Source organism: Biomphalaria glabrata, chromosome 3, assembly GCF_947242115.1.
Source record: "Biomphalaria glabrata chromosome 3, xgBioGlab47.1, whole genome shotgun sequence".
Lineage (NCBI taxonomy): Eukaryota > Metazoa > Mollusca > Gastropoda > Planorbidae > Biomphalaria > Biomphalaria glabrata.
In genome coordinates, this window is record NC_074713.1 from 52,204,239 (window position 1) to 52,219,317 (window position 15,079).

The 15,079-nt window shown below is 31.5% G+C and overlaps 2 protein-coding genes across 2 annotated transcripts; one reads left to right on the forward strand and one right to left on the reverse strand.

Annotated features, from left to right (window-relative positions):
• Positions 1-562: 562 nt before the first annotated feature.
• Positions 563-9,553, forward strand: LOC106057239 (REST corepressor 3-like). The gene is made up of 13 exons (XM_013214354.2): positions 563-776; positions 1,046-1,102; positions 2,202-2,273; positions 2,486-2,538; positions 2,627-2,788; positions 2,870-2,985; positions 3,086-3,143; positions 3,230-3,327; positions 4,067-4,352; positions 4,493-4,550; positions 4,924-5,138; positions 5,859-6,007; positions 6,775-9,553. Exons 1-13 carry the CDS (start codon positions 683-685, stop codon positions 6,893-6,895), a joined length of 1,539 nt encoding a protein of 512 aa, XP_013069808.2. The 5' UTR covers positions 563-682; the 3' UTR covers positions 6,896-9,553.
• A 974-nt stretch (positions 9,554-10,527) lies between these two features.
• LOC106057243 (uncharacterized) lies at positions 10,528-13,385 on the reverse strand. The gene is made up of 2 exons (XM_013214358.2): positions 13,206-13,385; positions 10,528-12,251 (listed from the first exon to the last, which is right to left on the reverse strand). Exon 2 carries the CDS (start codon positions 12,249-12,251, stop codon positions 11,646-11,648), a length of 606 nt encoding a protein of 201 aa, XP_013069812.2. The 5' UTR covers positions 13,206-13,385; the 3' UTR covers positions 10,528-11,645.
• Positions 13,386-15,079: the final 1,694 nt, after the last annotated feature.

The window sequence follows — 15,079 nt, forward strand, 5'->3', positions numbered from 1 at the left end:
ATTTTACTACATCATTAACATTCTTATAGACATATTTGCAGTAATATTTGTCTTCCTAAAATTTGAAAAGTATATAAAGATAAGTGTAAAAAGGAGTAAAATTTATAAAATTTATAAAATACACTTAGCACTACGATACCTCGTTTGGGACACAAATAGCATAAGATCATTAAATTTCAAAATATCAAAATTGGCTATTTAAAATATCCTTTATTGTAGATCTTTATAATGTTAATATACTAGTTAGCTTAAAAATAAGCATACATAAACGTGATTTTGTTTATAGGAACAGAATTCATAGTTCAATGTGCCTGTCGATTTTACGTAACTCGTTTGCAAAAATAGTTCGTGTAAAAAGCGGGTATGAACATTTAAAAAATTATTGATAAATGAAAACTGGATTTTAATTTGTATTTTGTATGAAAACTCTATCAAATATATTCAAACTATATGGTATTTTTGTTACGATAGTTATTATTAATTAAGTATTAATGCAGCATGTTTATTTTATTATATTTAGTGTTTATATTGTATTGCGCATGTAACGGTGTGACATTGTGCTTCGGTTTTAATGCCGCTGGGGGGACACTACATAGGGTTTTCTCTCTTGGAAAATAGATGTAAGCAAAGGCTATTTCATTCAAAGTGAAGAAAAAAAAGTGTTGCTGCATTTGGTTTCATTATGTCTGATAAAAATGGAGATAACTTTCGAAATGGACGTCGTTCTAGAGACGCTAGTTCTCAATCTGATGATAGTAGCGATGATTCCGATCAGGGTGAGCATGAAACTATGAAACGGCTTTTACTGTGTGATTTTAATAATAATAATAAAAATAGATTTAGGCAAGTGAAGAAAACGTGAAAAAGGCATTCTATATCTAGATCTAGACCTAGACTCTAAATCTAATTAGTGATATTAGATCTAAATCTAGATTATGGAACACAAGAATGTTGAGAATTATTTCTATTCAGTTGAAAAGCATTTACATTTTGTTTTTGTTGGACCAATTTATTGCTTAGCCTAAGATTTGTTGTATTCTTTTAGATAACGGAATGCGCATTGGGGAAGAGTATCAAGCAGTTATCCCAGAGTATACACCAGGTAGAGTTATCTCCTCTAGATCTATGATTAATTTTCAGAATTTTTTTTGTGTGTGTTGTTTCTGTAATTTTATAACCATGAAAATTATTGACTTAGACTCTACCCCCCCCCCCCCCCCCCCCCCATATTCATATTTGGAGATTGATATTTTCATACTCCTTTTTTTTTTTAAATGATAGCTCTCAATTAGGCCTACTTCAGCTTTAGCTAGATCTTGGTCTAGTTTTTGAGTCTAGAATCTAAAACTAAAATCTAAATTAACACAAAATATTTTATTATCAAACAAGGCCTTCTTTTTTATTAGTTAAGCCTATTTGAGGCTAAACTAAATTTTACTAAATTGTTCAATTTGTTCTAGAATTCAATTAATTAATGTCTTAATCTTATTATCTTATTTATTATATGATTAATGTGACCATCTAAGCTGAGTAGTTTTAATTAAAACTACTTCTACACTCAAAGGAAAAATTGATCTTAAAGAGTTAGAAGTCTGAAGGACAGTTTGTTATTTTTTTTTTTTTTTGTGGCGTTATATATGGCTAGCAGCAAGTACAATAACTCAAGTGCCTTTACTTTTCCCAACCATAAAGTTGGATACCCATAGCCCATAAAGTTGAATTTCTCAGATACATCAACAAATTTTTAATTAAAATTCATAAACTACTCACAAACTTTAACAGAGCAATAGTTTGATATGTATAACACAAGACCAGCCAGCCATCTTATAAATGACTTATTGTATTGAAAATAAAGAATTCACTGAGATGGAACTCTCCAAAAATAAATAATTAATAAAACAAACTAATGAAAAAAAGGACTTAAAAACGTACATTCACAAGAAATTTAAGGCATGTCGTTTGTTGCAAGTTACCATCACTTAATTTTCATTAAGTAAATAGATGAACTGTTATTAAACTTGGATACATTTAGCTCTTCTGGTTTTTCTTTACTAAACTGAGCTTGGCTTTGTAATTAATTATTAAACTATTTTCAACCTATTCATTCTTGTGATGACATCTTTGAACTAAATGATCAACATTTTTGTTAAGACCAAATATTTTAGGTTTGACATTGTTTTCATGTGACATTTTTTTTAAAGATGCAAAATATGATGGAAAACCTGAAGCTATGTTAGTGTGGGCACCATCAAACAATTTATCAGATGCTAAAGGTAATGTTATTTTTTTTTAAAAAATTCTATTGCTAAAAGAACAGTGTTTTTTTTCCTAGAGAATTTTAACCAATTCTCTTTAACACAATGTTGTTTTAAGAGAATCTCAAGCTATTTTACAGATGTTAAATTTCTGATACAGATAATTTTGTATTGGAATGGAACATTTTCTTGAATTAGTTGTGTAATATATTTTTCTCTTTTTTTTGTAGTGGATGAATATATTCGAATAGCTAAAGATCTGCATGATTACAATATGGAGCAAGTAAGTTCTGAAATAATTCACATCTAGAGACTTCTCTCTTTGAAACGTGGTTAAAGATGCTTTAGTAATTTATTTTTTTTCATGACAGGCTTTAGGAATGTTGTTCTGGCATAAGCACAATATTGATAGAGCTTTGTCAGATCTGCCTAATTTTACACCATTCCCTGATGAGTGGTCTGTTGAAGATAAAGTACTTTTTGAACAAGCATTTGGGTTCCATGGTAAAAGTTTCCATAGGATTAAACAAATGGTAAGAAATGAATATGTACGTTCTTGTTTTTATTATCTCCCAGTTGGCAGTCATGAACATGATTTGTTTCTTTTTTGTCAGTTGCCAGATAAACCAATATCAGCACTTGTCAAATATTTTTATTCTTGGAAACGCACTCGTTCCAGATCAAGTGTCATGGATCGCCAAGCGAAAAGGCTGGGAAATGGTGGAGAAAGGTTTTGTTTTTTTTTCAACTTTGCTTTTGTTTTAAGTTATAATGTTTATTTTTAAATGTTGTTTTTAGTTGAAGATTAATTAGTCATTGTCTTGTTTCAGTGAGGAAGGTTCAGGAAATTCTTCTAATTCTGACGAGGAAGAGAAAAGTAAAGAAAATGTAAGTGGAGTAAAAAAAAAAAAGTAATTCTTTACTTCATTGTTGATGTCAAAACATTTGTTTATACAAAGTATCATTTTGTTCAGAAAGATAAAAATGGCTGCATCAATTGTGGAGTGATCACCTCACAGTTACATGTGACACCTAAAGGATCTCTCTGTCATAGTTGCTATCAATATTGGAGGTAAGAAATACATCACATACATTTGAAATGTACATTCAAAATCAAGGGTGGTCAATGGATGGCTAAATTAGCAACTTCAAGTGGCTTAAACTTTAACCTTGTTTACTAAGTTTTAAATGGCAATTACAACCATTAATTTAATGCATCATTATCCTAGTGTTATCATGAATTGTGTAGATTTTAACATTGCGATGATAGAAAAGCAGATTCTTTGTCCTCACTTAAACACAAATCTCTTATGAAAACAAGACTAAACCTCAATTAGAAATAAATGAGACACAAATTATATTATTTAACAATATTGAATTTGCGTGTAAGTTTTATTTAGCCCATATAGTAATATGATTTAAAACAAACCTTGAATCTAATTTTGATTATCTTTTTATATTTTTATTCTTAGTCTATGCTTTTCTTGGGGTTTCTGTAGTAGCTTGCAATTTAATGAGCCACTTTTTCAGACATTCAAGATCAAGGTGCTAACTTTTAGAAGATGATGACATGATTTGACTATCTGCTGCTTATAATTTAAATATTTTTTAGCCAGATGTATTACTTGAAGCTAAAAATGAGCCTGAGGGACATTCACTAATTATAATGTTTGAAAGGTGCAATGAGCATGAATTATCTCTTGTTTCGCTTTTGCCTCTAACAGCGCGCAATATAACATTGAGATTTTTATGTATTATTCAAAGAATCAAGGCTTAAGGAAGTTCTAAAGTTATATAACATTTAATTACAGGAGAACTGGTGTAATGCGATCAGCTGGTCCAAAGCGACATGACTCACAGACCACAGGAAGACATAATGCCATAAAACATAAACGCAAGCCACCGAAAGGCATGTATTTAGATCAAAATGATCTATTAGCCATGGTGTCTGGTCCACCAAATCAGCCTGAAGCTATACTGAAATCATTAGACAGTGAACTTATTTCTTTAAAAAGAATGGTCCAGAACAACAAACAGATGCTCAGCCAACAGAAGCATAAGCTCAGCTCAGGGTTAGATGATTTCAAACCTCCTGAGGTATAATATTTTGATCTATCTCATTTGTGATAATAATGTTGTACAAGCACTTCTTGTGAAATGTTATTATTTTTTAGGAAGAATATTTTTTCATACCAACTTCTCCAAATAGGTTTTAAATATGTTTCTGTTTTGTTCAGTCTGGCTTCAGAATCAATGCACGTTGGACCAATGAGGAATTACTTCTTGCAGTCCAAGGTAGAGATTATTTGAATATTATTTGAATGGTGCACTATTGATATCTGGATTTAACCAGCTAATAAGTGTAATGATAGTTAATTTATAAAGATAGATTTCTGGTGTGGATGTCTTTGATATTTAACTTTTTGATTTTTATCTAAAAAAAAATAAATAATTTTTGTTATACCTGAACAGGTTTTGGTACCGGTACCTTAAAATGTAACATCACATCCAACTTACTGAAGTAGTTCTAAAATACTTCCAAATGTGATATTTTAAGTTTTAGAAAAATTAGTTCTTTGTGAAAAAATTCACCTTTATTCTAATCCTTTATTTTTATTTTACTTAGTTTTCTAAAATTCCTACCATCAAATTCTTATTGTAATCACAGGTGTCAGAAAATATGGAAAAGACTTCAAAGCTATAGCGGAGGTGATTGGCAACAAGACTGAAGCTCATGTTAGAAGTTTCTTTGTTAACTTTCGTCGCCGATATAATTTGGATGAAGTCTTGGGCGAGTATGAGGCTGAGCATGGTAAATCAGACTGGTCAAAAAACGAAAAGGGAAAAGATGAAGAAGATGATGTTAAAGAAGCAGAAATGAAGGTAATTAATAACTTTAACAAAGGTATACTCAATAAACAAGTATGTAATTGTTGAATCATTTATATTTTCTTTGTAGTTACCCTTACATTTTTGTTCATTTATAACCTAAATTCTCTAACTTCAGTTTATAATACTCAGATTTATCGTAGTTCCTTTTAGTTAGTTTTTTCATAGACTGTGTTTTATCACTGATCTTTTTAAGATTCTTTTTATATACTTCACAAATAGTTGTTTGTGCATATTTATGGCTGGCTCAGGGGATTTTATCAAAGTTAAATCCAATAATAAATTAAATTTCTCAACCAAATTAATAATTATCAATTTTGAAACTAGCTATCTAGACCATCTCTTTTAAAATGATACAAATAACATAATCTCTATGTTAGTTGGGATGGGGATAGTTTATTTAATGTATAAACTCTTCACTTCTAATTAGTTCATACAAAAGAGCACAACTTTCATTTCCTTGGTGCTAAGTTATTTTGAATGGTTATGTTAGCACATGAGTTTTTTTTTTTTTATCTCAAGTAAATAGTTGTAAATTGTACCTGAAAAGGTTCAGTTGTGTGAGAAAACTTGTATATACCATGACAAATAACATTACTACATGCAGTTATTAAAACCCTTGAAGTTTGATATAACACAAAGCTAGAATGTCGCTCAAAGTAGTCATATTCTTTAACATTTTGAAAATACTATTCAATTTTTGTATTTCTCTAGATGGATGTAGATGCCTCTGAATCATTGGCCATGGGGAAAGCAAGCACACCCCCAGACAAAACAATTGTTGACAATCATAATGTTTTGAAATCTTCCAATGCAGGGATGAAAGATTCAGGAGATGGACCAGTTCCGGCCAGTGTATCTAAGTAAGAACGAGGGGCATAGTTGTTACAATCTGGATTGATGACAGTTTATCTTTTGTTATATTAAGTCTTAATATAATAGGGAAGTATTCCACCTATCTATTAGTCTTTGTCTCTTTCCATTCCTCTATGACTTTTGCCAGGTTGAGAGTTTTATTGACAGGCCTGTCCATTCTTTGCCTGGTACTGTTACTTGTTGAAATGTCTTAGCAAGCTCTGATTAATGTTTTTAAGATCGTAACCAACGAATAACCGCATAAAATTGATGGATTATATTTGATAACAAAAAGAACAAAAAATATTTAAAAAAAAAAATTAGCTTATATTAAGTGAAACAATTGTATCAGTTTGGATCCATTGTAATTAAATTTGTAATAGATCTAGACTAATGATAATAAATTTTTGCGATAAGAAATATTTTTACCAATTGTTTTTGTTTAGCTTTTAGCTTTATCATGCGCTATGATCCTATCACTTGTCTGAACCAGTTGCAAAAGAGAAGGGAATGGAAAGAAGGGGGTATCACAGAAAAATTAATTACCAATAGTTAATTAATTAATTGGTTAGTTTTTTTTGTTTTTTTTTAATTCATTCTTGTTTGTCATGTACAAGATATAATTTTGCAAAATTTATACTAGATCCGAGATTGTGTGTGGGAGAAATGACATGTACAAACTATTTACCAGACAGCCAGACAAAGTGAGTTGATATAAGCTTTGTTAAAATATGTGTTTGTGTAATTCATTCTATGTATTTATATGCATTATTAGGAACACAGTAGATCAACCAGAAGCAGTAGATGCCACATTGGTTACCATGGTGACTGAAAGTGAAAGCTCTTTAGCAACAGCTGCTCAATCAGTGACAGTTACAAGTGGAGCAATACATTAACACTTGTTGACTTGCTTCCAGTGATGGCATTTTGGGTGGGGGGAAAGAAGACCAGACCATTAAAAAAAAAGGTTGTTTTACAATTATGATTTGTAGGTTCATTGACATTATCAGACTGTGACTGATGTGATTTTAGAATAAATGTCCACTATATGTGTAAATATTTATTCAAAATTATTCTTTACTCGTGTGAAGACTTCTGGCTACAATGTCTTGTTACAAAGTCTAATTATATAAAACTTGTTATTTTAAACAAAATAGTCAGCTTGGTAGTGACTATGTACGTGGTGTTATGTACCTGTAACAATGTCATACCTTTTTTTTTTTAAAGAATGAATTTTTATACAAGTAATGGATTTTAAGTGAATTAAAAAATTTGTTTGAAATATTGTTAAGTATCATTAATATTTCTAAGGCCCTTTGAACTACTATGTTGCTATAATTCTTCTTGACCTTGCATGGAATAATTCTAGAAGGAAGCACAAAAATAACTATTTTTTCCTTTGTCTTTGGAATAATCAGGCATGATACATTGAAATTCAGAGGAATTAGGAATAATGTAATGTTTAATCTGGTCTATGGCAACACCAACCAAGATGTGAACCCAAACTTTTTTTTTTCAATTATTTGCTCTACTGAATTCTTGGTACAAAAGTTTCAATTTATATAATTTTCTATGGCTATCCACTAATTAGTCTTAAGTTAAAGCTGAAAAATACTTTGACAACTTTTATATAACATAGATCTACTGCTCGGAAACTTGTGTTCAGTTTATTTCACGGGCATACATAATGGAATTTAGGGTACACAGGTTGGGGATCAAAGGATTATTCATATCAAGTTTTATTAGAAGAATCAATACACAAAAAATATGCTTAGAACATTCGTAACTATGTCTTTAGTTGTATGGTCAAGCATTAGACTGCACATCTTATGGTCTCTGAGAGTTGTGATCCTAGTGATGGTTACATAACAACTTCACTCATTAACTTGCAACAGAAATGGGTGAACCTTGTTTCTCCAGCTTTAAACTTTATTCTTTTTATTGATTTGTGGCATAAACCTTTGGCTGGTGAATTGAAGTAAATATCGACAGGAACATTTTAAATTCAAGATGGGCTGCATTTATCTAGCACTGGAACTGGACTAGCGTGCACTGAGCCTGCTGTAGCATTGTGTTTTGCGATAGAAAGAATATAATACGGTTGTCAGGAGAGATGCAGCTGTAAACAATGAACCCATAGGTGTGATCTTTTTAATTATAGCTTCAGCATTGAGAATTATAGGAATTTTTCTCTTGACTTCAAAGTTTAATTATTTCTGACAGTTTAATTATGAAAATCTAAATTTCTGATGGAAAGGGATTTCCCCTTGCACAAAATTTGTAATAATCAGAACAGCATTCGGTGTGCAGACATTTGTTTTAATTGATGGTTGATGTTAAGCTTTGTTCATTCACTTTTGTTAACATAAATCTTAATACTGGTATTACATGAAGTCCTTTTTTTTTTTTTAAAGAAATGTCCACCTTGTTAAGTATTTATGTTTTAGCAGATAATTCACCTAGGTTAACACGACTAAGATTCCCATGCTCAAGAGTTTGTTCCTTGATAAATTAGTCTGTATACAAAATGGTGCATATTTTGAAAGTTAGAAGTTAGGATCACTATTGATTAGTGATCTTGTGTGTTGTGGATGGTTCACTAGTAATGGTTAAAATTTTGTTGGTTTGGCTCACTATTTAAATAGTGACCTTATGCATTACTGATTCTGTAGGTAAAAGTGATCCATTTTGTGAAAGGTTAACAAATGTGATTCTTGTATGAAAGTGATTGCCCTGAACTGTGTTGCTAAATGTAAACAAATTCTGTTATTTTTAAATATCAGATGACTATTTATTGAAAACTGATAACTGTGACGTTGGTGTACTTTTATTTATCAAGTATGCTTTGAATAAATCTCTAATAATTGTTTGCTTTTTTTTTTATTCACATTTTAATGTATTGGTGCATTATGGACAGAGATTTTCAAAACACTAAATACAAGTTTGATCTGTCTCTCTCTCTGATATCTCAGCTGATAATTTCATTTTAAATAGTGTGAAAATAAAAGGCTTTTAATTCAAATTTAAAAGTGACTTATTGACAATATAGTCAATTAAGTGGCTTCCAACTTTTTGAAACATTGCTTAGGTAGTTGATTAGCATAGTTAACTAGAATACAAGGTCATGGTGTCTCCTTATGTGGAATAAAGGTAGAATGCTAAGCTAGTGTTTTTTTGTTAAAATAATTATAGTTGCCATTGGTATAAGTGTTAAAATATTCTAAGTAAATTATTAAGTTTACTCTGTAAAATTATATGCTTTGGTTTGCATGAAAACTGTTATTTATAGATGGATATATTTCAGGTGTATGCAGTGTTTATCTATTTAAAAAAAAAAAGTAATCTAGTAACATAAATGTCTGCTGTAAATTAATCATGCTTTATTCTTTTGTATATATATGTCAGTGTCTTGACATGCTAGGTTTTTAATGATAGTTTCACTGATAAAATCTGAACAACCTTTTTCATGTGAGAAAAACTGTTTACATTTTGTTGACATCAATTGCTGACTTTGATGATGAGCTTAGACAATAAACTAAATGTGATGTAATAACTTTTCTTTGTTTGGTTTGCATTTCTGGAAAGAGGTCTGCCCCCCCATTTTCCCTTTTAATTTTAAAATTTTGCTTTGAAGAGTGATTATTTTTATTTAAAATTTTTTTTTTAATCATCGCTATGAAGTTATAAGTAAATTTTGTTTTATAGATCATTATCAAACAATAAAAACAAATTAATGTTTGCAAGGTGAGATAATTTCAAACTAACACACAATTTTAAAGCCAATTTAAAACCATATTCTTTAAAAAAAAAAAAAAAAAGTATTTTAATCATACTACTAGCAGGCTTCACTTGTAGAAATATTTTTAGTTGTTACAAGCTTGGCATCTAAGTAGCATAATAAAAAAAATAAAAAAAAACTATTTTCTCAAGAGATTTGTGAGCTATAGGTGAGATTACATATGGGACAGAATTTGTAATGTAAGAAAGTAAAAATAACTTTTGAAATGATAAATACTAATGGACATGGTGATAGTGGTATTTGCCTAGAGACTTGATCTCTGTTGCGAAAAAAATGGGATCAACTTGGGAACTTATTTGATATCAAGCAAAATAATTGACTGAGTATTTTTGTTTATTGATTCATTTTTTGTTAGGTACAATGAATAAAGTATCAACTTGATCAGAGAATGTGTGAGGGAGAAATAGCTTAACAATTATTTAAGGAGACTAAACCCAACAAATTTAGCTATCTGTGAATACTGACGTATTATTTTCCCTTGTTGCTATTAAACAAAATAATTAATTACCAATAATTAATGGTATAATTGGTTATTTTTTATTTGAATTGATTCATGTCTTGTCGTTGTCAATGAATAATTGTGCCAAGTTTCAACTTGATACAAGAATGGGTGTGTGAGAAATATCGTGTACACAATTTTTACCAGAAAGATAGAGTAGAGTGATTTGAAATAAGCTTTGTAAAAAAAAATAATGTTTTTTTTTTGTTTTTTTTAACCAAATTGTATCTTATAAATTGAGGATGTTCCTTTAAAAAAAATTTATTATGTTGACGTATCCTTGTTATGCATGTCAGATACTTAGTCTTTGCTAAGTCATTAGTCGTCTGCCTAGATCATTTACAGAATATGCATTAACAAGACATATTAATTGAACCTTTTTTTTTTATTGTGCAAAGAGAATAAAGTAAAATATTAAACCGCAGAAAGAAACTGTAAATGTTCTTTATGCTAAAAAGTCACAGAAATGACAAATGTTATAAACATTAACTAAACAGAGGTATAGAAAACTTAGCACCAGAAATAAGCTAACAATAAATAACAATAACAAAAAAAAACAAAATAAAATCCAACTAAAATACAGTAACAAGTAGACTAAGTCAGATTCATTTTATAGGTACATTTCACTTTTTATATCCAAAGTTAAAAACTGAAGTGCCTATATGGCAAATAGACTTTTGGCTTATAAACCTTCAAAGTGAATACTGGGAGTGTAGACAAAATCATTTCAAACTAAAGAGTTTGATTTCAAATGATTGTATAACAAAGGTAATGAGTAAATGCAAACATGATTGTAATTACAAAAATATGTTCAGTTTTAATTTAAAATTGACATTTCATTTACATTTTTTAAAACATGCTTTTAAAAATATACAGAGTGTATCATACAGTCTTTGAGTAATAAACATTAAAAACAAAAATTTAGGGATAGGGAAGAAAAAAATAAATAAATACAGCTTAAATAAGTTTTACAATTATTATTATTTTTTTTTTACAAAATATCTACAATGAATAAACTTTCAACAATACACATTTTTATAATTAAATAGACTTGTATTGACCAAGTACACTATGTACAATTAAAATGTACATATTTTTTTAAAGTAATTTTGTACTTTGTACATATTTAGAGGAAAATAAATAGTAACAAGGCTTTATACACTAACTTTTTTCTAAGAACTCTGAACAGTGTATATATAGTACATAAACTTCAACTTTACAATATTATTTGCCCACTACCCAATTCAAAAGAATTCCCTAATTTTGTAAAACATTTACAATTAGTGCTTGGCATGTTTAGAATTTCTGAACTTTTTAAGTAATGACAATCAAGAAGTGCCTTACATGGTTATCCAGATGGGAAATTCTGGAAATCACTTAGCTCTAGCTGTGGAACAATGTGGTCTTCACACAAGGTCACTGAATTCCAGTACAAGTCATCTTGGTCTGGCACCACATGGTCACTTGGACTACTGGGTACAGGGGGTGTGAATGAGTCCCAGTCAACATCAGATCCAGATGAATCTGAATCAATGTTAGCCATACTTTCATCTTTCACTAATAAAATGTCTGGGCTTTTGGGTGACATGATATTGTCAACATCTATTTCAATGTCATCATTATTTCCATCTGCTTGAGACTCCTGATTGAATGGTGTATCATTCAACTCATCCATCAGCCCAATAGTATATTTATCTGTGTTGGTGTCGGACTCACCAACTAGGTTCCCATGATAATCAGGGGGCCATGAATCCAAGTGGTCACCATTGTTGACAGTGTGTTTCTCTGATAAAAGAAGGGGCAGGTTCACATTATCAAGCTCTAATCCAGCTGGTACTCTTTGCAGGTTTGGTGCATTCCAGACATCATCCAGATCTTCCAGTGTTTCCTTACAAAATAAATTCAGCAGGCATCTTCGCGTTTTGGGTACTTTAAAAATAGCTTCGTCTTGCATCTGTAAGAAAAAAAAAGTAATGTATATTAATCATAGAATAGAAATTACAGTACAAATTAGTACATAGTCTAGATCTAGACTATAGTCTGTAGTTCTAAATTATAATTATGGTTTGAATTGTTCCATCTTATGACCAAAATTCTAAGTGATTAAAAAAAAAGAAGAAAATCGTATAGATCTAGAGGAAAGGAAACATGAGATACTGGTACAGATTTAGAATCTATAGATCTAGATCTATCTAAATAGAAAATTCAAATTTAATTTAAATCAACCAGACAGAACCATCATTATCATTAGTCATTAGATCTAGATCTCATTGACATTGTCTGGTTTTGATAGCCATACAATAATATTATTATTATAACTATAAGGTTATACTATAGACTAGAAATACAGTCTATAGATTCTAGTTCTAGACCTAGCTCATTAAATTTTGATAAGATCTCATCTCAAAGTAGGCTAGTAGATCTAATCTAGATCATAGTAGAGTCTAGATGTAGGCTACAACTAGAGTGACTCTACTCTAGATCTAATGATATTGATAATGAAAATGTAATTTAGATCTTATCTTATTATATGATATACTTATTACTACAGACGTTACTTCGAAAAAGAAGATGATTACGGATTACGCCCTACCCCTACGCGTCATGCATTTACTATCAATACTGACAATACTATCATTTAGGTCTATCGGGTTATGACATTTCTATACTAGATCTAGATTCTAAAATTAAATCTAAAACTTTATCCTGTTACTGTTAGTCGTCTTAATTAGCATGAATTAATAGTTACAACTTAAACTTAAATCTATGTCACTATGATGATGACTATGTTACGTATGTATGACTCTATTATTAGTATTATATTTAATATTATTAGTGACAATATTATGAATATTACTATCGTATGACTCTAGTCTATCTAGATGAGATCTAGTCTAGGTCTGCTTACATTCTTATAATGTGTATAGGCAATGGTTTCGATTAAAATTAAACTGTTTTATCTGGGTCCAATAAGCGCTAGCTAGATCTAGATAACTGTGACAAGCAGACGACATGTAAAGAAACAATTACAAAAATTAGCGCCATGAAAACTTATTAAACAGATAGATAATAACAATAGAAGCAAATGGGCAACAACGATTGGGTAACATTATGTTGCCAACTAGCAAATAGACCTCTGTATCTGCGGCTCTGATAAGTATTTATTATTAGTATCTTGTCCTCGAATCCAAGCTTTAGACTAGATCTATTCTAGACACAGTTCTAGATCTATTCATTTTTCATTTAGCCTAGGCCTATATTCTTCTTCCATGCCTTAAGCATAGGCAAACTATAAAAGGCAGCCGCCTAGGGCTTCCGATTGGTGAGGACCTCGCCACCTCTTAAGGATGGATCAAATCCATGCATAGCTCATTAGCTGAACTCAATGAGTTCTTAGAGTTCAGCTATGTTTGAGATTTGATCCAAGTTTGATTCTCTATCCTACTATTAGGCTATTCAAGTTTTAATTTATTTTATTTGTTGATAAATACAGGAAGGATTTAATTCATTGCGTAATGTTATTTTTCGGTCCTTTTTTTTTTTCTATTTCATATGGGGCCACCTAATTCATTTTGCCTCTCTAGGGCCTCCAATTAGGCCTAGGCTACTCAAGGCCGCACTGTTTAGATCTATAGGCCTACGTCGTAGGTTACGAAACTTAAATGGGTCGTTCTTTCCTGTCATCCTATAGATTAGCTTGTCCTATAGATTAGTATAGTGTCAAATGACTCCTCACTTTCAAGGGAAGTTGATAACCGTCTGGCCAGGGCCAGATCGCTCCGCCTGCCTACAAAAATCAGTGTCTACCAGGCGGTGGTTCTCTCAACCCTTCTGTATGGTTCTGAGACATGGACACTATACAGGAAACATCTAAGACTTCTTGAGCGCTTCCACCAAAGATGCTTGCGCTTCATCATGGACATACGGTGGCAATACCGCACTACAAACAGCGATGTCCTTGCGAACGCCGGTATGGACAGTATAAAGGGACTTCTTTTGGTCCGACATTTACGCTGGGTAGGGCACTTATCCCGTATGAGAGACGAACGTATGCCAAAGGCAGTCTTTTTTGGTGAGCTAAAAGGGGGTCGACGTAACAGAGGCGCCCCACGGAAACGCTTCAAAGACCAGCGTCAACTTTCCTTGGCTGACAGAAGAGAGCACCTGGTTGCATACGGCCTCAGAACGAGACAGCTGGAGGTCACTCACGAAGGCCGCGGAATACTTCTTATCTTATCTTATATAATACAGACGTTACTTCAAAAAGAAGATGATTACGTCCTACGCGTTATGCATTTAGTCATGCATATTAACCAATGACTTAAATTCTGCCAAGTCACTGGTTTTCCTGGCTAGCTCAGGCAATCCATTCCATGCTCTAATAGCACTAGGGAAGAAGGAGTATTTGTACAAATTTGTACTAGCATATGGGACGAGGAATGTGAGACCAAAAGAAAATCTGCTGCCGAGGACAAACGCAGACGGCGAAAAGAAAATCTAAATCGACCACCTGCGGAAAATGGTTATGCTTGCCCTGGATGTGGCAAAATATGTAGGTCTCAGCTGGGACTGTGCAGCCACGGGAAATACTGCATTCCTCACTAATCTTCGGGCTCGAGGACTAGCCTTATATATAGATTAGCTTGTAGATATAGTCTAAATTCGATGCAAGGAGCTTTTAAATAGACGCATTTCCATAACCCAATAAAAGTTGCCAGTACTTGTCCACAGTAGATTCGCTATTAGCCTTTTTAACCTTGCCCTACTTAAAGCCAAAATGAA

Bases quoted from the DNA above. Each gene is read 5' to 3' on its own strand.
- LOC106057239 (XM_013214354.2), top strand. From the start codon at position 683: ATGTCTGATAAAAATGGAGATAACTTTCGAAATGGACGTCGTTCTAGA. The intron at 777-1,045 runs GTGAGCATGAAA...GTATTCTTTTAG, and splicing joins TAGCGATGATTCCGATCAGG to ATAACGGAATGCGCATTGGG. The intron at 3,144-3,229 runs GTAAGTGGAGTA...CATTTTGTTCAG, and splicing joins AAGAGAAAAGTAAAGAAAAT to AAAGATAAAAATGGCTGCAT.
- LOC106057243 (XM_013214358.2), bottom strand. From the start codon at position 12,251: ATGCAAGACGAAGCTATTTTTAAAGTACCCAAAACGCGAAGATGCCTG.